The sequence below is a fragment of the Saccopteryx bilineata genome, chromosome 4 (assembly GCF_036850765.1).
Source record: "Saccopteryx bilineata isolate mSacBil1 chromosome 4, mSacBil1_pri_phased_curated, whole genome shotgun sequence".
NCBI classification, from domain to species: Eukaryota; Metazoa; Chordata; class Mammalia; order Chiroptera; family Emballonuridae; genus Saccopteryx; species Saccopteryx bilineata.
The window spans coordinates 158,402,438-158,428,923 of record NC_089493.1 but is presented as its reverse complement, the minus strand read 5'-3'; the positions used below and the strand labels follow the sequence as shown (position 1 = coordinate 158,428,923).

At 41.8% G+C, this 26,486-nt stretch overlaps 1 protein-coding gene and 1 pseudogene across 10 annotated transcripts in view; one reads left to right on the top strand and one right to left on the bottom strand.

Annotated features, from left to right (window-relative positions):
* The window catches only part of MAPK9 (mitogen-activated protein kinase 9), a 93,445-nt gene that overhangs the window by 27,174 nt on the left and 39,785 nt on the right, over positions 1–26,486 (bottom strand). For 8 of the 10 annotated variants that reach the window (XM_066272454.1, XM_066272449.1, XM_066272445.1 and 5 more), the window contains 5 exons: positions 18,416–18,545; positions 14,672–14,730; positions 11,674–11,812; positions 2,835–3,000; positions 1,475–1,546 (listed from right to left, as the gene is read on the bottom strand). In XM_066272454.1, the coding sequence (XP_066128551.1) occupies positions 1,475–1,546; positions 2,835–3,000; positions 11,674–11,802 (367 nt within the window). In that variant the 5' untranslated portion in view covers positions 11,803–11,812; positions 14,672–14,730; positions 18,416–18,545. Of the gene's footprint in view, positions 1–1,474; positions 1,547–1,874; positions 1,947–2,834; positions 3,001–11,673; positions 11,813–11,908; positions 11,952–14,671; positions 14,731–18,415; positions 18,546–26,486 lie in introns of those variants that run through there. The other 2 variants (XM_066272448.1, XM_066272453.1) reach the window with 2 other exon arrangements.
* On the top strand, positions 3,130–3,974 carry LOC136334006 (SREBP regulating gene protein pseudogene; annotated as a pseudogene).

The window sequence follows — 26,486 nt, the reverse complement described above, 5'->3', positions numbered from 1 at the left end:
GCACTTCCGGAAGGGGCACCTCTTTCATTGGTGGTCAGTGAGAGGAGCCTAGTTCTCATTGAAATACTGATTAGTTTGTTGATTTAAATTTACTTGTTTTTTATTTTCAATATTGGATTTGTTCCTGTTTTGTTTTTTTACTTTAAAATAAGATATGTGCAGTGTGCATAGGGATTTGTTCATAGTTTTTTTTATAGTCCGGCCCTCCAACGGTCTGAGGGACAGTGAACTGGCCCCCTGTGTAAAAAGTTTGGGGACCCCTGTGTTAAGGAGATATTTCTAAATTATCTTTGGCATAAGTCAACTTTTCCCTTTTTAATTGGCTTTATTTGCAAAATAAAGGTCCTCTTACAGTTTGATACAAGTGAACCTAAGGTAGACTATGGGAAACTACTAGAAAATTTATTAGAACAAAATAAAATGTTGCATTTAACTTCACATAAAATCTGTAATGTAGAAACGTAAAGGAAGGTAGATAAAATGACAGGAACAAAATCTTTTCATTCCAAATTTGTGTTATTTTAATAATACAAGAAGACCACCCTCATAAAATTATAAAAACTAAAATTACTAAAATACAAATACTGACTACATAGCTTGATTTCCTTTAAAAATAACCATCAATCTGCCAAAGAACAGAGACACTTAAAGGTTTCATAACAAAAAACAAAATCAAAGACTAATGAAAATTTTAAGTGGCTAAAACACAAATGGAAAGGTCATATGTGAAGAACCATGTTATAGCAAATATACTGAGATGGAAGAACATGAGGACCATGAGGAAAGAAAGCTATCGTATCATCTACCCTACTTCATATATGTCCTTCATATGACTTCCTGACCACAACATAAATCAATCCTTTGCATTTTGTATTTATTTAAACTTCCCAGTGTCTCACAAAATAACCTTCTAAACAAATCTTTTTAAAATTTCTACAGAGTGTCAGCAGTGTAACAAACAAGAAAATTTACCATAGTGTTCCTTACAAACTTTCATTTTAGTCTTTTTCATTCAGGTCTTAGGTAGTGTGCTTCAGTTCTTTGGGCGAAAGTACTTTAATGCATATACTGATGACTAACAAATTGGCATATTAATTAAATTATGCAAGAATATTGCCCTATTTAATTTAGATAGCAACTTACCTAATTAAATTAATTGAATAAACTAAATAAACAATATTTTCTTTTAAATTACAGTATGTTCATCAAACAGTAAATACCTTCCTAATAAGCTATTTTTGATAAAATTAAGAGCTAATGTCATTGGTTTAACTTAACTCCTAGCCTCAATAAAATCATTAGAGGGAGTCAAGCAAAAAAGACCATGTAAAATTGAACCATTTGGTTTGTGACACTAATTTAACAAACATAATAAAGCTCTTAAAAGCCAGTCTGGAATTATGACACTTTCCTTTTGAGCTGCTGCCTGTGGTATTTAGGGGAAGCATGGCCGGGAAGGTCCCGGGAAGGATACGGTCAGTGCCTTGGAATATCACACAACCTTTCACCAGCTCGCCCATGATGCAACCCACTGACCAGATATCAACTGAAAATAAAATGAAATGATAAAATTATAAAGTGCCATGAACAAAACAAAGGTGAGGAAAAGGAATTCTAACAGTATACTAAACACACAAATATGGAAGAACAAATTGCTAAGGGTGAACTTCACACAATGTCAATGTTTGTCGCCTCCATTGTAGCCATGTGCGCAGCAATCTGGGCTTTTAGTGCCACAGAGTCCAATACTTTACAGCTTAAAAGAACAAACCAAACCCAGAAACAAGAAGTACCTGCCCACACAAAGCTGTCTTAGGCCACACACCTACTGCCCCAGCCCTGTGGCCAATGCAGCATCTCCCTGTGAAGGATACAGTCTCTTCCTGGAAACAGGACTTTATGGAGGACCATTTCTGCCATGATGCACCCGACAGACCAGATGTCCACTACCAAACACCAGGTGATTAAAACCAGAAGGAGGACCCCCACATCCTCAAACTCTCTCCCATACAAAGACAAACCCAGCTGTTCAATGGGAGCTTTGGAAAACACCGAACCCCCGCCCCTGTATGGTCCTTTTCTAAAGCATCCCATCAGCAGGCCTCACAGGGGCAGGCTTGCTTTTCTGGGCTCCAGGTGAGGTCCTGCCAGGTGCCCTGACTGCCAGCTGTGCACCCTCCTCTGTGGAGCCACCTGAACCCAGGCCTCAGCCAGCCAGGCAGGGGGCTATTTAGTGCCCCTGCTGGAGACAGTATGGTAGGGAAGGTAACCAGGAGTCTGCTTTCTCCCCCGTCCACAGGAAGCAACAGAAGCTCACAGACCTGTGTCTCCCAGAGTGGGTGCACAGGCTACAGAACATCTAAACAAACCTGAAGCAAAGCTCATTTCAGATGATGGGTAAACTTTCAGCCTTTTTTAAAACAAGTACATGTGATTTCTTTATATACAAAATTTTTTCAAAAGCTTGAGTTTGAAAAAGCTCTGATCTTGTTAGAATAAGTTGAGTTTTAATGTTAAAAAACACCTATTTATGCAAAAAGAACATGTATTATTCCATTTATATGAAGTTCAAAAATAGGTAAAACTACTCAATGGTGCTAGAAATTAGGGGAATGGCTTCCCTAGGGGCTGAGACCTGGAGGGTCCCATGGAGGCCTGGGTGGTGCTGGGTATACGGGTGTGCTCCCATTGACTGCACATATGAGATCTGCATACTTTGTATGTAACACAGTCCCCACATTATATTTCATGTAATTCACAGGAGAGAAATCTAGTGATGACCAATGGCACTATTTTTAAACATCTCAGCCTCTTCCAGTTCTGTTTATACTCACCATTCTCTTTGTAGCCCATGCCCAGGATGACTTCCGGTGCCCGGTAATACCGCGTCACCACATAGGGGGTCATCATGAAGTTGGTGCATGCTGTCCGGGCTAGGCCAAAGTCCAGGATCTTAAGGGTGCAGTCTGACTTTACTACGATGTTGCTAGGTTTCAAATCCTAGGACAGAAATGGTTTAAATGAATGGAATGAGCTAAGCATGCTAAGTAAACAACTTCACATTGGCAAGGACTGAGAGGGCAGCGACTACTGAAATCCACGAGTGCTGGTAGGAGGAGGAAAGTCAGAATGCAATCTGGGCATTTTGGAACAATTTTGGAAAATCCTGCTCTCAAAGTGAAACTCATACAAATAAGCCTAAAGAGGTTAGAAACTGCCCTCACCCCCACCCATGTGGAAACCTCCACAATCTTTCTTTGCTTAAAACCTTCTGAGGGGGAGCGGACTGGCTGAAGGCCACCATGCCACCCGGCCTGGGGCCTGCCATTCCATGCCCTGCTGCGCTGGCATGGTTAGTCTGGTGGTCATGGTGTGGTACTGGCTCCTGAGGAGGAGACGTGGTGAGAGATGGGAATCTCCTTTAGGTTCAGGAACATGTTCCACCCATTCGGTGGAAAGTGCAGTTTAACATGGGCAACAGCAGGTGGCCCAGCAACCAGTCCTGGCACTCCATTCAAGGGAAGCACCTCATTACGGTCAAGCTGAGAAGAATTTGCTGGTGAATGGCTACTGTCACGTCAATGTCTGGGTACCAAGCAGTACTGGTGTGTGGCTGCTTTTCCCATGGCTGCTGCAGTGCTTATGAGCACTGCATTTTCTGCTGCCTGCAGCCCAACAAGCAGCTCCTGAAGCACTTCCTCCACTGGGCAGCTGTGGCATCCAGAACCTTTTCAAGGCAGTTGAAGATCACTTTGAACAGTGTCTGGCTAAATGCAAAACCAAATCCCAGCATGCAGCACAAGAACACCTATAGGGATCCCACAGCAAAGCACTGCTACAAAGAGAACCCTCCCGAGCCTTCCTGTGATGGGAGTAGACAAACTGCCGGGCGCACAGCTGGAACGCTCAGTCTGAAGCCAGGCCTCAGTGGTCTCCAGGCCCATGGGGAGAGAGGCATCATGAGGAAACCTTAGGTTTGACCACTTCTTGTATTGTACCTTTGGTTTCACTCCCCACTGGGTTTACCCGATGGGACTGATCTGTAAAGCAGCTTGGAATACCAGGGGTCACATGTGAAAAGGACAAAGCTGCAGGCCATCTTACAGAGGAGCTGGTGCTGTGGGCACCCCCACACTGCAGCTGCTCAGGGACCTGTGGTCATGCACAGTGCTCATCAAGGCCTTTCACTGTAAACTTATTAGATTTCTTTCTAGTGGGAAAATAATGTTTTACATAGGAAAATGCCGTGCCTTGATAGTTGAATATATTCAAGGAAATTGTTGTTTTCTTGTGTTCTTGAGTTTCATGAGTTAAATCATCCCTTTACCCAGACAAAAAGTTTGGCCTTAGAACACGCATGTTCTCTCAAGGTAGTTATTTTTGTTTTATTTATTTTATTTTATTTTTATTTATTCATTTTAGAGAGGAGAGGGAGAGACAGAGAGAGAGAGAGAGGAGAGACAGAGAGAGAGAAGGGGGGGAGGAGCTGGAAGCATCAACTCCCATATGTGCCTTGACCAGGCAAGCCCAGGGTTTTGAACCGGTGACCTCAGCATTTCCAGGTCGACGCTTTATCCACTGCGCCACCACAGGTCAGGCCTATTTTCGGTTTTAACTGCATCTTCAGAAGTAGGCCCTGTACACCATGTGCTAACATCTAAAATCTCAGAGACACTGCTCCATTCTAACCTGCCAAAACAGCCAAGTCTATGGCCGCTGGCACCAGGTATGCTCAGATTCTTTCTAGGGGGACTTGTGTATTTGAATACCCATGTGTGAGCACTGTTTTAATCAGAGATTCTGACTTATTTTTCTGGAGGATTTTGTTCTCGGTTCCTATGAAGTGATTGGTCTCAGCCGTGGTCCGGGGGCAGCCTCCCCCACCCCTGGCATGGAAACCTGTGTTAAGGTGACTCCTCAATGGAGATCCATCTAGCAGATGGTTATAAGTGGTGATCCTTTATTGATTTCAGCTTCAAGAGATTTAACAGGTATAGCAGTTCAGTTTTCCTATGATTTGCAAAGAATAAGAAAACCCACCCACATTTCTAGCAAGGAGCTGTAAGAAACTAAACATTTAACCCTCAGTGGGATGAATGAATGCAGGCAGGACATGCAGGTTGCTGGTCCACATGCTCTAGGAGTGCCCGTTTCTAGGACAGCACCAAATCTCTCGGGGTCAAGCCCAAGAGTGTTTAGTCCTCAGATCAAGACCTGTCCCTTGCGAAGTATCATTCTTTGCTCTAGGAAGTTTCATTAACAATGACTCTTTCCTGGAGTCCCTCACTGACCCCAGGATTGGGCAGTCTTTTTCATTTCTTTGGTTGTTCAAGTTGTTGGCCTTGGAGCAGGACACTAGTTTTATAATCTGCTTTTGACAGTTTTCCCTTAGTGGAGCTTTCTCTTTGGGCCCTGGTTGCCTTGCAGTATGTCTCTGCAGTATGTAGTGGTCATTTCCCTTAACTTCCTCCTAGGACTTTTCACACTTACCTTCCCTAAGTAGTCTGTACCCATAAATGTTTCCTTAGAGGGTGTCTCGTAACTGTTTTTAAATGTTAGATCCTAAGAAATATATTCAGTTTGCAGTGGGCTTTTTTGGATTCTCTGTGTTTTCACTAGTGCTTAACCAAACTTTGTACATTAAAGAAATGTGCATGTTCAGATGTTTTATAATCTCATTCATTTTGGTAACTCAGTAACAAACAGGAACCCTCTGAGGACTTCCACACTACCCTCCCTGCATCACTCCCTTCCTCCCTCCTTCTACGCCTGCTTATCCTCCAGTTCTCAACACTGGCTCTTCCCCACTGCCTAACACATATAATTCACATTTTCTAGTAGCCACCTTAAAAAGAGTGAATAGAAACAGGTAAAATTTTAATAATACATTTTATTTAATCTAATATATCATAGTATTGAGGAAAGAGTGAAAGTTGGGAACATATAAAATGGGATCACTTTAACCAAGCTGCTATAATTATTAACATTATGAAGACTGAGGCATAAGGAAAGACAATTCTTATTCTAAGTAGCCTGGAAACTTAAACTTTTAGAACTTCCCAGTCCTGTGTCAATGCCTGGACATGCATGTGGATATACACCAGACCTCCAGATAGCCCTTTGACCACCCCCTGAAGGACCCACATATCTAGGCCACCTGACATCCATTACCCAGACCACCGGATGTGACCAAACCTCCTGGTGCCCACCATCCAGACAGCCTGACATCTGACTGATAACCATCCTGGACCAGCCCTGGAGCCAAGAATGCAGGGCTGATTATTCTGAGAATGAACTTCCTGCTATAAAAGCTCCTAAGTTTTCTCGCTCCTTTGGAACACTTCTGGGTTTTTGCCTCACTGTGTTTCCAGTGTGCAAACTCTAAGACCCTTGAATAAATGTATCATTTATTTTAGCAAGAGCCTCCAGGCTCTTTTTTGAGTTTGTCTCACAGTATTATCTAGCATTTCAAAATGTAACCAAAATATAAAAATTATTGAGATAGTTTACATTCTTTTTTGGCACCAGTTAGAGCTACATTCTGAGTGCTCAACAGCCTCTGGCAACTGGTGGCTACCATGCTGGATAGCACAGGGCTAGAATGCCCTTGCCCTGGACTCTCCCCATGGCTCCTTCTCTCCTTGGTAGATGAATTCCATGATCACCAGGCCTGCTCCCCAGCCCTAACCTGTGTCCCTCGGCACACACACCTCATCTCTCCCCCCACACCCAAGTGCAGGCACTGGGAGAGGAGGCCCTCCTGCACTCTCCCCTCTCAGAACTGAGCTTGACAGAGAAGTCAGTCAGAAATGTCTGCTGAGTAGACACCTGCCACACTCCACCATTCTGGATGCTTTGACTTTTGCCTAGGGACACTAGCCTGCAAACCCACCTTTGAGGCTGTGACTCCTGAACAATCCCCATCTACTCCATTCACCAGTTTCTGAGGTAGCTGCCATGTCAAACTGCCAAGTCACACTGCACAGAAGGACCTGTGTAAAGTTTCGGGCCAAATAAATGACCTCAAACTCTCCAATTGATGCGCTACAAGTGAGTATGTGCTGCTGCCACGTGTGACCGGGCAAGCAGAGAGTCATCTAAAAATCACAGCAGCTGAAGTTCCACTCAGTACATTTAAATACTCTTTCTAAACTTCCTGATTCAGGGAAACAGAAGTTATAAATATATAATTTTTAAGAACCTCAGTGAAATCTCCCACTAAGCCCTATGCAGATGCCCCGGCCTCTAGCGGCCTCAGAGCCCCATGTGTGTCCTAGGGGTGCGCAGCTGCCCTGGCGCAGCCGCTGCTCTGCACGGGTAACGCCAGGCAGAATCAGCCACACCCACATAGCACCCTGTGAGGAGACTCACAGACAAGGCAGCCAACACTAAACAAATCAGTTTGTTTCTAGTTTCCTGTTCAAAAAAATCGAAGAATATGGTGAGAATAGGAATTTTAGAATACAAATAACTAAAAGATAAAGTAATACTCAACTTCACAAAAATTTTTTTTAAACCTCAAGCAATACAGAACCGTTTTTAGCCCCTCCTGTGGCAGTGAGGACAGGGTGACACCCCGTGTTGGTGGGAGAAGCCCAAGCGGACCCTCTGGACAAGGGCTGGTGGGGATGGCAGTAGGTGCTTTCTTCTTAGAAAGGTAATAAAAAAAAAAATTAAAGTGTCTATATTTTACCCCCAGCAGCCCCTGCAATCCAACCTGGCTTTGAACTAGAGCAGAGCCACACCAACAAGGGTATGAGCAGCACTGCTAGCCAGCTCGATGAGTCCGAGTGGACTGGAAAATATGACTGCCTCTGGCTACTTCCACCAGTCAGAATATTGTCTTCTTGTACAAGTTTTCTTGGAACACACTTTACTGCCATCTGCTGGAGAATGATGATAAAATGCAAATAATGTAGACAGTTGGAAGTGGGTAAAGAGGTCCAGGTCCCAGAAGACTGCACATCCATGGCTGACTGCTCTCCCATCAGCTCCACACACAACCAGAGGCAGCTTTCCAAGACAACTAGATTTGCAGGTTCAAGGTAGCAGGGTAAAGACAGTTCTGCCTCTTTAAATCTTAAAAACCATCCAAAACAAGGAAAACCAGGAACACATGTCAAAATACAAATGACACCTGAATTTGGAGGACTGACCCACAGAGTGTGGAATGTCTAATAAAGTGTGGCCTCCCTAGGTAGCCACCAAGGGAGTATAAGTGGCCCACAGAGAGACAATCTAGACCAAGATCCAGAGATGGCTCAGGAAGCAAGTGACAGGTTCTGGGGAGGCCAGTATAACACAAGAAGCAAGACACGGAGGGAACTTTTTAGAAGGGAAAAGTAGCCTTCCTAGAAGAGAGACCTTGTTCCTTCATCACTCCTAATGTGTGTATGTGTGTGTGTGTGTGTGTGTGTGTGTGTGAGTGAGTGATTGAGAGAGAGAGACAGAGACAGAGAAAGGGACAGATAGGGACAGACAGACAGGAAAAAAGATGTGAGAAGTATCAGTTCTTTGTTGCAGCACCTTAGTTGTTCACTGATTGCTTTCTCATATGTGTCTTGACCAGGGAGCTACAGCAGATTAAGTGACCCCTTGCTCAAGCCAGCGACCTTGGGCTCAGGCTGGTGAACTTTGCTCAAACCAGATGAGCCTGCGCTCAAGTTGGCGACCTCGGGATTTCGAACCTGGGTCCTCCGCATCCTAGTCCAATGCTCTATCCACTGTGCCACCACCTGGTCAGGCCCCACTGGCTTCTTATCTAGTAAAATGGAAGCCAACTTTCCAGAGGTGAGCCTTAGACTCAAGACCAACAGAGCTGCTAGTGCGAGGCCCAGCCTGTGAAAAGCACTGACAGAGTCATGGGTAACATAATGCACAATACTGATATTGATCTAAAACCAATTACATTGTAACAACTGGGAGATGGCGCCACCGCAGGTGAGGGTCCTGGCTGGTGAAAGAGAGCTAAGTCAGTACCTTATGTCCCAAAGTTAAAAAAGGTAAACAAATAGAGATCTAGCCATATAATTTCAAGATATAGAGATAAACACTAAAACAGCTCAAAGAACTGAAAAGAGTTGCTTCTGGGAGGAGAGAAATCAAGACAGAGGCGTTTGGACCCTACTTTTTTTTTTTTTTGTATTTTTCTGAAGCTGGAAACGGGGAGAGACAGTCAGACAGACTCCCGCATGTGCCAGACCGGGATCCACCCGGCACGCCCACCAGGGGGCAACACTCTGCCCACCAGGGGGCGATGCTCTGCCCCTCCGGGGCGTCGCTCTGTTGCGACCAGAGCCACTCTAGCGCCTGGGGCAGAGGCCAAGGTGCCATCCCCAGCGCCCGGGCCATCTTTGCTCCAATGGAGCCTTGGCTGCAGGAGGGGAAGAGAGAGATAGAGAGGAAGGAGAGGGGGAGGGGTGGAGAAGCAGATGGGCGCTTCTCCTGTGTGCCCTGGCCGGGAATTGAACCCGGGACTTCTGCACGCCAGGCCGACGCTCTACCACTGTGGACTCCACTTTTTTTTTCTTAAAATAAAATTTGTAGAACTGTTTGATCGTTGACTAAAAAACCAAATCAACCAGTTCAGCAAGTTGCAAGACAATTATGTACAAGATGATCACATTTCTGAAAATTTTAAGTTAAAAAGGACATAACAGATACTTTGGTATCAGCTTAAGTAGGAAGTCCATGTCTATGTAACACAAGGAAGGACATACCTGCCTGCTCACTGGCCACCTCCAGATGACAGTGGAAGGCTGGGGGACTCTAATTTCTTTTAAGTTTTTTTAATTATATAAAGTAAAAAGTACTGGGATTATGGGCCTTTTAAAATAAGTAAAATTTTATTCATAGTATAAAACCATCTTAATGAACAAAATTGAAAGTGCGTATCTGTGTGCATGGTACTGCACACAGGCAGGAGGACTGGAGCGCTCACAAACTAAAGGTCACATACTAAGGGTTAACTGCCCTGCCTCACTGCTCAGGACCTGTAGGGGTGGGTGCAGTGGGCACACAGGGCCTTTCACTTTGCTTTATTGCCTTTCCCACATGAGCATGTGGCACTGTCACTGGTGGGTGGCCTAGCAGGCTCGAAAAGGTTTGAGCAGGATGGAGAGGTAGCCCATAGAATCATGTACTCAGTCTTCTCAGGTTTCTGAATACTGTGCTGGGCAAACCAAACACTTCTTTGGACCATATCTAACCTCTAGTCAGCAGTAGTGGGCCCAAGATGCAGGGCCAGCACACTCCCTGACACAGGCACGTGCTGGCTGCAGCTCTCACCAGGCCCCAGGAACTGGACGATGTGCTTTCGCACGCATGTCCGGGCTCAAGAGGGAAGAAACAAGCAATGGAAACCACTCTCTTTACAATTTAAAGGCTTAACAGAATAATTGGGGCACTTACTCTAAAGCATGAATTTAATATGAATATTAAGAGTGCCTTAATTTATATAAACGTCTGTGAAAATTTTAGGAGAAATAGAATGGTATGTTGGGAACTCTTTGTTTTTAATTTTTAAAAAGTGTTATTATTTTTAAATCAAATTCAATAGAATTTGTATTATTTTAACTGAATACCTGGTGGCAGCAAAGGCTATACAGTATTTTACACAATGGTTCACTGGTCAGAAGCCAAGTGCTCATCAACCAGCATGTTGGGGGGAGAGGGAGGAGAGGACCGGCCCTGGGAGGACTAGGGATTCCTCCCCACATGCTGGCCTCAGGCTGCAGACCTGAGGCTCATTACAGGGGCAAAGGCTGGGCCCTCTCTGGGTCGGTGACCTCGATCCAGCAGCCAGGATGGCACCATGCTTTCCTGGCACCACTACACCATGGAAAATCTCTCCATTTTTCTCTGTGTGAATAGGCTTCATTGTTTTTGTCTCACTAGCTTCCTCCTCACACAGATTTAATTCCAAGAAATGACAACTTCTTGATGTTGAAACATAATATTTAAAACAGTAGGTGAACAAAATTAGTATGGTAATAATTCAGAGAAAGAAATGAATGATTCCAATAGAATTAATTACATTATTTCTGCCTCCAATTTCACTCAATATTTTAGTTGTTTCAAAAAATTCTATTATGATGTTCTGCTTATACAGCAGTCCAAGTCAACCCTGCATCTTCCTGACAGTACAGGCAACTCTGTCACTTAAATCCCAGTCTTAAACCAGTCACAAAGCCTATCGCAGGCCATTCAAAGAGCTCCCACCAGTGGGGTCAGGAAGCTAGAGTGGCAGAATTTTACAATAGAAGAAATGAATATTTGGGCCATAATTTATGTAAGGTTTCTCAAACAACTTGATCATTTACTACTTGGACTCTAAATTTCCCCCACCCCAAATTTAATCCCTTTATTCATTAAAAATGGGATTTCAGATATGGCAAAAATATTAATAGGTGATTCTGGATAAATGGTATTTGGGAGTTCTTGGTCCTGTTCTTCTGCAGTACCAAGCTGAGCACCTGGCTCTGGCCTGTACCCGGTCAGCCCATGGCTCAGGCTAACCAGGAGTTCTACAGATGTCTTCTGATCTCAAAAATATTTGGAAACTCATAGTTTATTTGGATTTTCAACACTGACAAATTTTTTAAAAATCTTCAGTCCTTTTGTACCTGGAGGAATCTGACAACAAAATAAAATTAATATGGTATCACTACTTACTCGATGAATGATCCCAGCTGAATGCAGGTGTTTAATACCACAGAGCATCTGGTAAAGGAGGTAGGACATCCTCTCATGGTCCAGCTCCATGTGAATAACCTGACATAAGTTAGCGTCCATTAACTCCATAACCAAATACCTGAGGGGAAAAAAGACGAGCCATGTACACATGAAAATCACCCAAAATTCCTTCATGACTATTAAACCAGAATTTTTATGAAACAGTAATAATTACCTAGTGAATGCACTGGCTGAAGTAAAACAACTTGTTTTCTCTAAACATTTTATAAGGTATCTTGAAAAGAAGCAAATGTATAATGAAACTTTGTAAAAGTTTTTTAAAAAAAAAACTAACTGCAATGATTTTCCAAGTTAAAAACAAAATAATTTTTATATTATAATAAATAGAATCTCAACACATCCAAATTCTCCTACATTAAAAAAATTATTTTTGCTATTGAATCATTCTTACCAGCATAGAAACCATGCTGTTATTTCTCATCTTAAGAAAACTTGATCTTCAGAAATGTAAAATAAATTTGTCAATAATATTGTAATAACAGCATATGGTGCCAGGTGGGTACTAGACATATTGAGGTCATCATTTGATAAGGTAGATAAATGTCTAATTACTATGTTGTACACCTGAAACTAATATATATTTATATAATATTGAATATCATCTGTAATTAGGAAATAAATAAGTGTATTTATTTATCATTAATTAACTAATTCATTCATTCTTCTTTTCCAAGAGAGAGGAGGGGAGATAGACTCCCACATGGGCCCCAATGGGGATCCACCCGGCAACCCCCATCTGGGGCCGATCGTCTGCCCATCTGGGGCCATGCTCTCAACCAAGCTACTTTTAGTGCCTGAGGCGGAGTCTCCATGAAGCCATCCTCAGTGCCTGGGCCAATGTGCTCCAACCAGTTGAGCCATGGCTGCAGGAGACACAGGGAGAGAGGGGTAGGGAAGGGGAAGCAGATGGTCACTTCTTCTGTGTACCCTGACCAGGAATTGAACACAGGACATCCATATACCAGGTCGATGCTCTACCACTAAGCCAACCAGCCAAGGCCAAATTGATTTTTAAAAATAAAAAAATTTGATCTGAATTCCCCCAGCAGCTAATGCCCCTATTTTTATTCCCTTTGTAAGTAAAACACCCAAAAGAGGAGTCTATATTCACCATTTCCAATTCTCCCATTTTTTCTTAATCCCACTTTGATCAGGTGTTTGCCTCCATCACTCTGCTGACACCATCCTCAAGACTGCCAGTGACTTCTATGTTGCTAAATCCTGGCTGACAGTGCCCATTTCCTCTCCCCAGCTTTTTACTGCCTGAGTCAAAACACTAAGTCCTTGACCTTGTCTCTGGCCTTGATGATCTCCTCTGGTCTTTGTCCCTCTACAAACCATCAACTTCAAGTTCATACCTTCAACCCAGACCTTTTCCAGGCTCATCTATCTAACTGCACACTTCATAGTTCCACATGGGTGCCCAACAGACATCTCAAAGTCATGTCCAAAACTGAGCTCCTGATTCCACCAAAACTGAGCTCCTGATTCCACCCAACCTTTGATATGCTCTTCCTGCAGCCTTCCTCATTTCAGTCAAATGGGCACGTTTATCCTTCCAGCGATCAGGCCAAAACTGGAGGCGTCATCCTCAATTTCCCTCACTTTCACACCACACGTCCTCTTTCAGAGCAAACACTGAGGTTCTACCTTCAGAACAATTTCAGCATCTAATCTCATCCCTTTACCCTCATTATTAACCCTCTGGTCTAAATAAAGCCACCACAATCTTTCACTTGAATTGGTATAATTATTGTACCTTCTTCTGGTCTTCTGTGTCCCCATATCTTATGGTAGGTTCTCAACCCAGAAACCAAAGTTATTCCTTTAAAATAAAAGTCAGGTAAGCTCACTCCTCTGTTGGAAGTCTTACTGACTTGCCTTGGAATAAAAAAACAAAAAACTTGTCACAATGGCCCACAGGCTCAACAGCGTCTAGCTCCTTCCCTTCTCTTCCTCTCTCCTCTGCTCCCTATGCTCTAGCCACACTGGCCTCTTGCTGTTCTCAGAACACACCAGGCATGCTCCCACTTCCACTCCTTTGCACCACCCTGTCCCTTCCATCTCAGTTCCACCTTCTCCCAAATATCTGCAAGACTAAACTCTCTACCTCCTTTAAAGATTTCTTCAAATGTCACCAATCCAGTGAGGCCTTTCCCCAACCTCAAACATCCTGACTCCTAGCCCAGCACCCTGATCCCCTCACCCAGCTCCACATCTTCCACGGCACTGTCCATGTTCTAATGAATGACAGCATTCCCTTATTTCCTATGTTGATGACCTCTTCCCCTGGCTTTCCTGCCCCTCTAGGAATGAGGATGACCACCAGCAATTCTTAAGTAATAAAAGGGATCTTTGCTTGTTTTGGTCACTATGAAGTATGCCAAGTCAAAGAGAGTGCTGATCACAGGGCTGGCCATCAAATATTTATTGAATGAATGACTACAGCAATTAATTTAGGATAAAGTTGGGCTTATATCTCAACATGATAAATTAATACTAAATTTCATTGTTAGTAAGATAATTCTATTTTAGATTTTGGAAACACACAATATTTAATGACTTAACCATTTCAAATAATAACTGTAAACAATTAAACCCTACAATCCTGGCTTTTGTGGGGATCAGAGAAAAATGTTTTGTATTTCAGTAAAGCAAATTAATGGTACTAATGGTTACTGTGTGCTCTGAAGAATTATTTCCAATCATCCATTATTTGTTATGGAGATGATAACCATCTAGGTACAAATTGTTGAGTAATATTATCCATTTTCTTGATATCTCTCTTCCACAGAGAAAAGTGGCTAAGATGTCATTAAAAATGTATTGTTATCCTAAGTTAAAAAAACAATTACTTTCTTTTCTAAATATTAAGTCTTAGATGCATTGTGCATTACTGAATAAAAATGATACTTACACATCTTGAAATTCTTCTAGAGATTTTTGTGGTGTAAACACATTTAACAAACTAATTATCTGTAAAGAGAAAATTAGTTAAACCTCAGCATGTCAGATGGCTCTAGAAATTAAGTTTAACATATTAAAAATGAGGGAAAATCACAGCAGAGTTCAGTATTTATTATTATTTTTATTGCTTCTACCAAAAACATTCTATTACATGGTATTTGAAAAAAGTTAAATGATTAGGATTCTCACTTGGAAATAAGATGCACTTTTAATCAAATCACTTTTGTGTGTCCCTAGTAATTTATTATTAAATAATTTTAACACTTAACAGCTTTCTAACTCTGAACATAAAGTAGAAATTCTGAGCAGAAAAACACTAAACAAAGCATATATTAACTCTGTAAACAAATACTATGTGAAAATTTCTAAAGTTTTGAAATACAAAGACTAAGCTTGCATTTTTGGTATGATAAAGATGAAATGGCTCACAGCATTATGTATTTATTTACTTACAGAGGGTTCTAGAATGGCCCCACTGCAGGCCTTGGTCTTGGCAGTCCAATGATGCTTGAGCATCAATGACACATCCTCACTCATTTTAAACGACCCAGGGAATTATTCAGTATACCATAGAAAGTGGGTGGCTGGCTAGCCAGGGAAGAAATAAGACCGGATCTACACTTCAATCTTTATTTACACCAAGATAAACTGGGAATGCAACAAAGATTTGAATCTAAAACATGAAACCATAAAACATTAAAATGTGGATAACATTTATATAATCCTAGTATAGAAAAGCCTTTTCTAAACATGACAGGAAACCTAGAAGATTTGATGCTATTAAACCAAAACCAAAACCAACACAACAAAAATAAAATCAGTAGGGCAAAAACCACCTCAATAAAAAGATGAAAAAGATGTGAAGGTTGACAGTTTTAATATACAAAGACATCCTATAAGTGTATGAGGAAGAGGCCAACAGTCCAAGAGAAAAATAGACAAAGACCATGGAAAACATTGTAAAGAAATAAAAATAAATAGCTAATAAAGAAATGGAAAAAAATTCAACCTCATAAATAAAAACATTTCAGCCTGACCAGGCAGTGGCGTAGTGGATAGAGTGCTGGACTGAGATGCGGTGGACCCAGGTTCGAAACCTCGAGGTTGCTGTCTTGAGCACAGGATCATCTGGTTTGAGAAAGGCTCAACAACTTGAGCCCAAGGTCACTGGCTTGAGCAAGGGGTTACTCAGTCTGCTATAGCCCCCAGGTCAAGGTACATATGAGAAAGCAATCAATGAACAACTAAGGTCCCTCAATGAAGAATTGATGCTTCTCATCTCTCTACCTTCTTGTCTGTCTGGTCCCTATCTGTCTCTCTTTCTGTCTCTTTGTCTCTGTCACAAAAAAACAAAACAAAAAAACCCAATTCACTTGTCATCTGTCAGACTGGCAAAGTAAAACAAAGATAACAGTAGTGCAGGGGAATTTTAAAATAGAAAAATTCTGATACTCTTAACAAAAGAATAAAACCAAAGGTCTTCCTTGTGGTCAACTTATCAGGATGTATTAAAATCAGAAGTGTGCATACTCTTTGACCCAACAATCTTGGTCAAGAAATTCAGCTGGACAAGTGTATAAAGATGTTTACTGCAAAATAAAAATGTTTATTGCAGCACGTTCATAATAGGGAAAAGAGGAGATGACCTAAATATCCAATAATAGGTGATTGGTTAAGTAAATTATTGTGCATCTGTACTATGTAGCCATTTAAAAAATGGTTTATATCTATTTTCATTAATGTATAGGAGATTTAGCAACATTCCATGAGGGAAAAAAGTAGGATGCATAATAAAGCTGATCGTGTGTGTGTATGTGTTCATGAGGATGCTCCCTAAGATGTTAACAACAGTGATCTATCAGTGGTAGGAGTCAAGGATTTTACTTCCTTGTTTACATTGTTTGAAGTTTTAAAAATAATAACCATATTTTTATAAACAAATTTTAAAATTAATAAGTAAAATAATGCGTGCATCAAAGAAATTAAAAATAAACTGAAAGCAGACACAAAAGACAACCTATCTTAGTTTTATAAACTATATAGAAAACCCCAGCATAAATGTTAAGAAAAAGGAGTCATATAAAGTTAACTATAATCTTAACCCCCCCCCCAACAAAAAGAGGTTACATGGGGAAGGGGTTGCCAAAAGCCCTTCCAGACTTAACAGTTTATGATTTTACAATGTGGCAAGTTTATAAAAGAATGCCCAGAAACCAGATACAGAACATGAAATGTGCCCGACTACCTCATTTTCTAGAGACACTTTTTCTCCTTAAAATTTACAGTGCTTTGATTCCTGTGGAGATACCAAGCACAGCAATCTTGACTATAACATCATCAGATAATATTTATTTGAAACTAAAATGTCTGTATTATAAGGTAGAAAGCTATGTATAGAACAGTTTTTCTAAAAAATAGTTGTTTCTCAATTTGCTGAGTCAATACCAACACTTTAAAATTTTTCATTTATTGATTTGAGAAAGAGATAGAGATAAACATTGATTTATTGTTCAACTTATTTATGCATTCATTGGTTGATTCTTGTATGGGTCCTGACCAGGGATCGAACCTATAACCTTGGCATATTGGGATGATGCTCTAACTAACTAAGTTCCCTGGCCAGGGCCTGATGCCATTTTATTTTATTTTATTTTATTTTACTTTATTTATTTTATTTTATTTTATTTTGTTTTGTTTTGTTTTGTTTTTTCATTTTTCTGAAGCTGGAAACGGGGAGGCAGTCAGACAGACTCCCGCATGTGCCCGACCGGGATCCACCCGGCATGCCCACCAGGGGGCGATGCTCTGCCCCTCTGGGGCATCGCTCTGTTGCATCCAGAGTCATTCTAGCACCTGAGGCAGAGGCCACAGAGCCGTCCTCAGTGCCCGGGCCATCTTTGCTCCAATGGAGCCTTGGCTGCGGGAGGGGAAGAGACAGACAGAGAGGAAGGAGAGAGGGAGGGGTGGAGAAGCAGATTAAGCCCTGGCTGGTTGGCTCAGTGGTAGAGCGTCAGCCTGGCTTGCAGGAGTCCCGGGTTCGATACCCGGCCAGGGCACACAGGAGAGGTGCCCATCTGCTTCTCCACCCCTCCCCCTCTCCTTCCTCTCTGTCTCTCTCTTCCCCTTCCGCAGCCAAGGCTCCATTGGAGCAAAGTTGGCCCGGGCGCTGAGGATGGCTCCATGGCCTCTGCCTCAAGCGCTAGAATGGTTCTGGTTGCAACAGAGCAACGCCCCAGATGGGCAGAGCATCGCCCCTGATAGACTTGCCAGTGGATCCTGGTCGGGTGCATGCGGGAGTCTGTCTGACTGCCTCCCCGTTTCCAACTTCAGAAAAATACAAAAAACAAACAAACAAACAAAAAACAGAAATAGTGAAAAGCAAATGGATAATTTGACATTCCTATCCTGCTGAGTGACCTAAATTCTTACGAACCATGATGTCTCTTGCTGAGTTCAATTTCACCAATGTTGAGAAGAATTTTATCAATAAAATATAACCATTTAAAAATATAGTGCTCATAAAAATTAGGGATATTTCTAAATGAATATGAAGTGACAAAACATCCCCTAATTTTTGTGAGCAGTGTAGTTATTTTTATCATTAGCTACCCTAGGTCTGCACTCATGTAACCCATAAGATTCTTGCATCACTGACAACATTTAAGTACACTGAAGAAGCACAGATATAACTTACATTTTTATGATTGACACATTTTAGGAGCACAAGTTCACGATAAGCTCTCTTTGCATGAGTTTGATTCTGAAAAGGCCGACTTAGTTTCTTGACTGCAACATTTATCCCAAGAACTGTATCAAAAGCAGCACTAAAATTAGGAAATATAATAAGCAATCCATTAGAACAATTTTGGAAAATACAGCAATGCAAAATGTATAACGTGTGATCTTTTAAATGAGTAACAAGGAAAAAGCTTTCTGCTTGTTTCCACTCAAGGTATTTCTACATATGAAGAGCCAGGTGAGCTGGCTGAGGGTACAGATGGACTGATTCCTCTCAGAGGCACAGACACAACAGCTGCAGTTAAGATGGGGTTCAGCAATCCTTGGTATGTTGACTTCTGATTATATTAATTGAGATTATTATATTCAGAACCAATATAGATCATGTAACACCAATCAATAAATAAATGAAATCTTTAGTTTAAACATGACAGTTGAGTTGAAAATAAGCCACTGGTTGTCACAGAATAAAATATAAGTATATTTTGGAGTATCACAGTGGAGGAAATGGATGAGCTCGCGGAAGAATATAATAAATATAAGTTTTGATTCAGTGTATTTTCCCCAGATGAAAGAATCTAAAAAGAAAACAGAAGCCAAAATCTCAGCTGACAGAAAAGCCCTAAGACACAAAACCCTAATGTAAGCAATTGCTATATATAAAATTTTAGGCCCTGGCCGGTTGGCTCAGTGGTGGAGCGTCGGCCTGGCGTGCAGGAGTCCTGGGTTCGATTCCTGGCCGGGGCACACAGGAAAGGCACCCATTTGCTTCTCCACCCCTCCCTGTCTCCTTCCTCTCTGTCTCTCTCTTCCCCTCCCGCAGCCAAGGCTCCATTGGAGCAAAGTTGACCCGGGCGCTGTGGATGGCTCTGTGGCCTTTGCCTCGGGCGCTGGGGTGGCTCTGGTTGCAACAGAGCAGCGCCCCAGAGGGGTGGAGCGTTGCCCCCTGGTGGGCATGCCGGGTAGATCCCGGTCGGGCACATGTGGGAGTCTGTCTGGCTGCCTCACCGTTTCCGGCTTCAGAAAAATACAAAATAAATAAATAAATAAATAAAATAAATTTACGGCTACAGGATTTGGGTTTGTCCTAGCCCCCTGTAGTCACCAGCCAATAAACTCCTCAAAAACTTAAAAAAATATATCCTACTAGGAACACTACCTCATAGTATATATAGTAAGGATAGAATCTTCTAGAGTCTGTGTTTTCAGCCTCTCAAATTCTCAGTTGAAATTTATGGTTCATTTTCCTCCAAAAAATAGAAAAAACTGAGTAGCCTGACTGCATACTTTGTACCAATTTTAAACGAGTATTAATCACACCATTTGTATGATTATCTTTTGGCTACCCATCAGGGGATAAAAGCTGCTAAGGCCACCTGCATCATTTAAAATACTGCTTCTATTTTTTTACACACTCATTTATAACATAGCTTATACTTACTCACTTCTATGAAAAAGGTTTTCTTTGCCAAACAATCCTAACTTAATTCAACCTGCTTTTAAACTGAAGGCTGTCTGCTGTAGCATTTGGTTGAGAATACTTAGAAACTTCATGTCACTTTGGAATTATTTTTTTTCTAATTCAGCCCACATTACATGCTCATGTTTACACACAGGTGAATTCACATACCCATATATAAATGTACTATTCACATAAACTATAAAATGTTAAAGAGAAACCTATTTGTGATATAAATCATTAATGTACTTGTACACACACATATGTATTCATATCTTTATATTTCTCAGTAACAGACACATCTTTTTTGGCTTCAACAGTTTCTGTCTAAAATGAGCAAAATGGGACAATTCTAAGCATCTGAGCAGATACATACTTCTCCATTCTTAGTTCCACTCCTGGAGCGACTACCTTCCTGGTTTTATTTCTTGTAGTCACTTCTCAACTCCAAAGAATATACTTTTATCACCATTTCCTCATTTATCAACTTTAGTCACTTAGTGGAAACTTAAACTCCTCCCAGTTTTTTGCTCTCATGTTATTTTTAACTTTCCCTGGTTAACTGTGTAACTTTAAGTAACATGACCAAACTTCTGTTCCATCAACTTCCAAAGGGCCCTCTTGACTCTCTGGTATATAAAATTAGACTATTATATTCCATGTCCTTTTCCTCCAGCTCTCTACTCTGTTCACTCCAAACTTCTGTCTTACTCGGTCAAGCCTGGTATAACACATCTATAAAATCTCTATAATTAAGTCTTCCATATTTTTTACTTAGTATTTGACTGAAAGTTGAAAATCAAGACAGAGTGTATATATGTGTGTATGCATATAAACTGTGGAACTTGGAACACTTTCATTCTAAAGATCACAGGGCTCTTGCTGCCATTCATAAAAGAGATTGTTTCCAGCATCAAAAACAAGTCAGATGGAATCTCTTTTCTTACATTCCATCAATTGCTCAAACTGTCCTTTTAAATTTGATTTATACTCAGACCATGACTTTTTCTAGCTTTCCCACTGTAAGTTTCCAATAAGTGCTTCTTTTTTCCTTATTAAGAGAATAAAAATATACCTATTTAAGCCTATTACCAGTAGTTAGTACTTTCTTACTCATAGTGTCTATTGTTTGGGATCTATTCCATTCTTTCTGAAGACATTTTCCTGGAGTTTCTTTCAAGGATTGCTGCACAGCTGTCACCCTGGGACTTCTTTTCATTGGCCTCCACTGTTTCCTGTGTTATAAGTTCTTGTAGTCTCATTCCTGGAGTACATCCTCAAGGAATTTCCTCAAAAGTGTATGGAAGATAATGATGTTTCTCTGCCCTCACCTTTGATAGATAGTTTGTCTTCCAAATCCAAAATCACTTTTCTCTTGGAACTCCACTCATCTCCAATGTTGAGTGCCGTTGGAGACAAGGCTTATGCCTGTCATTCCTTTGCTTCCTTTTTTGTTCCTCAGCTCAGTGATTTATCACAAAGAGCCTGTTTTGTCAGCATTCCCAAAGCACCCCACACCTCTTACTAATCACTGTCCCTTCTGTCCTCCAACTGCTTATGACTTTTATGCTTTTAACAGCGAAACGTGCCTCTTTCTCTTTATAAGCCATGAACCACGGTTTATTTTTGCCTGGATTTTGAAATCATCTGTGTTTGACTTATTTGACTTAACATTATGTGTCATCCATTTTTGCTTTGCATAGCTATAATTCATTCTGTGTCGTTGCTGTAATATTCCTTTGCATGACTATATGACATACTGTTGTTTTCCGTCTGCAAGCAATGACAAAACCATGTTCATAAACATTCTTAGGGAGTCCAAGATGGCAACAGAGTAGGTAGACATTCCAATTGCCACCACCCAGGGCCAAACTGGATTACAATTTAACTTAAGAACAATCATCTTGAAAAACCAACTCTGGACTAAATGAAGAGGACTCTATAACCAAGGATCGCAGAAGAAACCACACTAAGACTGGTAAGAAGGGCGGAGACACAGGGCTGCCCCGCCCCTAGGAGCAAGTGGTGGCTGAGGGTCTGGAGGGACTCTCACTGCTGGGAGGATCATCCTGAGAGGTGTGAGTGCTCAGCCCCAGGCCCAGAGCCCCAGCCAAGAGCCCCAGAGCCTAGAAGAGGTGCCTAGACAGCATTTGGCAGTGAAAAGAGCAGGGTTTCTGTCTGCAAGAAAAAGACTGAGCTTTCTGAGATGCAGGCTCCGTTTTAAAGGGCCCATGAGGAAAATCTCATTCACAGCCGCTTACCCGGGGCTCCAGTGGAGGAAGAGCTGAGAGGACTTGAGTTGCATGAGGAAAGTGTAAAGCTGGAGGCCCAGAGAGAGACATTGTGGGGGACAGCCACCAGAACTCCTGTGCTGAGTCATTTTCCAATACTGCAGTCACCATCTTTCTTGGGCAGAGCATACCCTTTGTGCAGCATCAGCCTGGGAAAAAGCAACTGGCCCGCCCTCGGGAGTCTCTCCTACCCCAGTCATGGTGACGGGTCACTCTGAGAGGCCAGGAAGTAGTGGGCACATCAGTGGCTCAGTTTTCTGGTGTTGAGGCCAGAGCTATCTCCCTCCCCCATGCTCCTGAGTCTAAGACTGGTACTTCCACCTCATGGGAGACTCAGTAGAAACTGTCCAGAGAGCGGAAGACCACATCTCTGGGTCTCAGAGGCCACATCCACCGGATCCTGGGGCAACACCCTGCTGAGGTCTGTGAAAAATGTCTGGACAGACTGACACCTGGGTCCCAGGGATGGAGCCACACCCACAACACTTCTTAATCCCTGAATTGCAGCAGGCGCTAGACTCTAGCAGAGGTGTTTTCAGCAGGTGAGCCCAACAAGCAGCCAGCAGACAGAGGCTGCAGGAGGCGGGATGCAGGGAAACTTGGCCTTTTAAGCAGACATTCCCTCAGGCCCAGAGTGGGTAAAAGCTAGCCTAGGAATGCAGCTTTGCATTTCCATGTACACCTGGGCCCAGCAGAGGTAGCCACAAACTCTGGATTGCTTATAGCTCCAAGAAGATTGCTGAGGGCCAGTTACGGGCAGTGTCTCCCACTGGTCTGCACCGGATTCCTGCCAGGGAGGCCCAGGGCTGGCACATCCAGAGGCCAACTGCAGAAAGCAAAGGTTCAGGACTTAATAACCCTTGCTAGAGTGGTATCCTAAGGAAAGGCTCCTCACACCTGGCCCAGCTGAGGCAAGTTCCAATGTCTGTGATCAGCACTGGCACAGCAACTCATGTGCATTGGATAGGGTGGAGCTTCATAGTCAGCTGGCCTGGGCGCTGGATATCCTGCCCCGCTGGGCTAGATTCCGCAGGGGGAAGGGAGAGAGGTTTAGAGCATGGACATTTAACGTGCGGGTCTCTGTGAGACTATTTTTGGATCTGGTCAAGGGGCTTAGCCATCTTTGGGGGGGGGCACACAGTCAGCCCCAGGAGAGGACTCTCTCAGTCTTCCTCCCTGAGACCAGGGTCTCACCAGCTGAAAGAACTTCTGCAGAGGGGCCTGTTGGCCACACTCAGTTTGAACCTGCTGCTCATCTTGTTGAGGAGAAATAAATTTAAGTATCGAGCAGTGGCTGAGGGATCAAGCTCTGGAGTAGGGGCCACATTCCCCGTACTAAGCTCCTGACCAAGAGACCCCTGATGTAGAGGATCCCACTAACATATTCACAACCTCAGCTGCCCTAACCCACCAAGCGTGCAGCCTGTAGAGGGGTTGACCGGGTGACGCCAGTCTGAGCCCACACTACAGTCTTACTACAGAAGACTCTGAAAAGACCAGGCAGCTGAAAGAGGAGGAGGAGCAGCTGAAAAGTGTGAACAAATCTTACAAAGCTTGGGGCTTTTACGGAGCTGCTGTCATCTCTAAGCAGGAGGAAGATGATCGTTATACAAATGTTGGCCCCTCCCATGCTACCCAGGCACAGAAAACGCAGACACAAACAGCAAAAAGTGCAGTAGCTGCAGACAAGTAGCCCACTGCAGGTTACAAACAACAGCTGATGCCAACCTAAGATCTAGAACCAACACAACTGGTAGTGGGTGGCAGACAGTACCAACACTACATACAGCTACCTACACAAACAGCAAGCCCAAAGGTAGAGTCTAGCAGGCACCAGACACTGTGGAGAATAAATATGCCCAATAGGACAGACATTGCAGAGTGTGTAATACACATGATCAAGGTTGACCCTTAGAGCCAGCCAACCTGAAGGGATAACCATACCCATGAAAGGACCAACTGCATTTAATAATCATATACAACAAGAGGGAAAATAGTACCCTGAAGAAGCATTCCTAAAACAAGGTAAACAGGTGGCCTGGAGGTCAGTCCCACAGAGCCCATCTTCTTGATAAAGACACCATATAAATTTCAAAGTCAGACAGTGCTACCTAATGCACAGACAAAATGGGCAGAGAAATGTGACCCAAATGAGTCAACATGAGAAATCCCCAGAAAAAGAACTGAATGAAATGAAAGTAACCAAACTACTGATGCAGAGTTTAAAATAATGATTTCTAGGATGCTCAAGAATCTTAGAGTAACAACGGATGGAACTAATGAGCACCTAAATAAAGAGATAGCAAGCATCAAAAAAGACATTGAAATCATAAAAACGAACCAGTCAGAAATGACAAATACAATACCAGAGATAAAGACTGCACTGGAAGGAATTAACAGCAGTCTAGGTGAAGCAGAGGATCGAATCAGCAATTTAGAGGACAAGATAAATAAAACACAGAAACAGAGCAGAAAAAGCAAAGAGGATCAAAAAGCCTGAGGAAACTCTAAGAGAGCTCTGTGACAACATGAAGAAAAACAACATCCGCATCACAGAGGTTCCTGAAGGAGAAGAGAACAAACAAGGGACAGAGAACCTGTTTGAAAAAATCATAGCTGAAAACTTCCCAAATGAATGAAGGAAAAAGTCATACAAGTTCAAGAAGCACAGAGAGTCCCATGAAAGAGGAACCCAAGGAGGTCTACACCAAGACACATCATAATTAAAGTGCCAAAGATAAGAGACAAAGAAAGAATACCAAAAGCTACAAGAGAAAAGCAGTTAATTACTACAGAGGAGCCCACATAAGGATGACATCAGACTTCTCAACGGAAGCATTTGAGGCCAGAAGGGATTGGCAGGAAATATTAAAAGTGATGCAAACCAAGAACCTAAAACCAAGACTACTTTATATAGCAAGGTTTTCATTTAAAATTGAAGGAGAAATAAAAAGCTTTCCAGAAAAACAAAAACTCAAGAAATTCATCACAACCAAACCAATGCTGCAAGAAATGTTAAGGGTCCTGCTGTAGACAGAACAAAGTGGGAAGAATATATATATATATAAAGAAGAATGTAGATTTAAAGAAAAAAAATGGCAATAAACAACTACTTATCAATAATAACCTTAAATATAAAAGGATTAAATACTCCAATCAAAAGACAAAGGGTAGATGCATAAGTAAAGAGATGGAAAAATGTATTTTATGCAAATGGTAATGAAAAATAAGCTGGAGTAGCATAACTTACATCTGACAAAATAGACTTTAAAACAAATGCTACAGTAAGGGATAAAGAAGGTCACTACATAATGATAAAGGGAGCAATCCAGCAGGAGGATATAACCATTGTAAATATTTATGTGCCTAATATACGAGCACCTAAATATATAAAGCAGATTTTGATGGACATAAAGGGAGAGATCAACAGCAGTACTATAATAGTAGGGGATTATAATGCCTAATTAACATCAAAGGGTAGATCCTCCAGACAGAAAATTAACAAAGAAACAGCCTCCTTAAATGACACACTAGATCAACTGGATTTAATAGATATCTTCAGAACCTTTCACCCCAAAGCAACAGAATACACATTCTTTTCAAGTGTTCATGATATATTCTCTAGGATAGACCACATGCTAGGACACAAAACGAGTCTCAAAAATTAAGAAGATTGAAACCCTATCAAGTATCTTCTCTGATGACAATAGCATGAAACTAGAAATGAACTACAAGAGAAAAGAAAAACTAAAAAACATTTAAACATTTGGAGGATAAATAGCATGATATTAAATAACGAATGAGTTAACAATGAGATCAAGGAAGAAATAAAAAAATTTCCTTGAAACAAATGAAAATGAACATACAACTCAAAATTTATGGGACACAGCAAAAGCAGTATTGAGAGGGAAGTTCATAGCATTACAGGCATACCTTAAGAAGCAAGAAAAAACTCAAATAAACAATTTAACCCTGCATCTAAAAGAACTAGAAAAAGAACATCAAGTAAAACCAGAGGAAGTAGAAGGAAGGAAATAATAAAGATTAGAGCAGAAATAAATGACAGAGGCCAAAAAAAAACACAAAAAACAAAATATCAATGAAACCAACAGCTGGTTCTTTGAAAAGGTAAACAAGATTGCAAACCTTTAACCCGACTCATTAAGAAAAAAAGAGAAAGGACTCAAATAAATACAATTAGAAATGAAAGTGGAGAAGTAACAACTGAAACTACAGAAATACAAAGGATTGTAAGAAAATACTATGAAGATCTATCA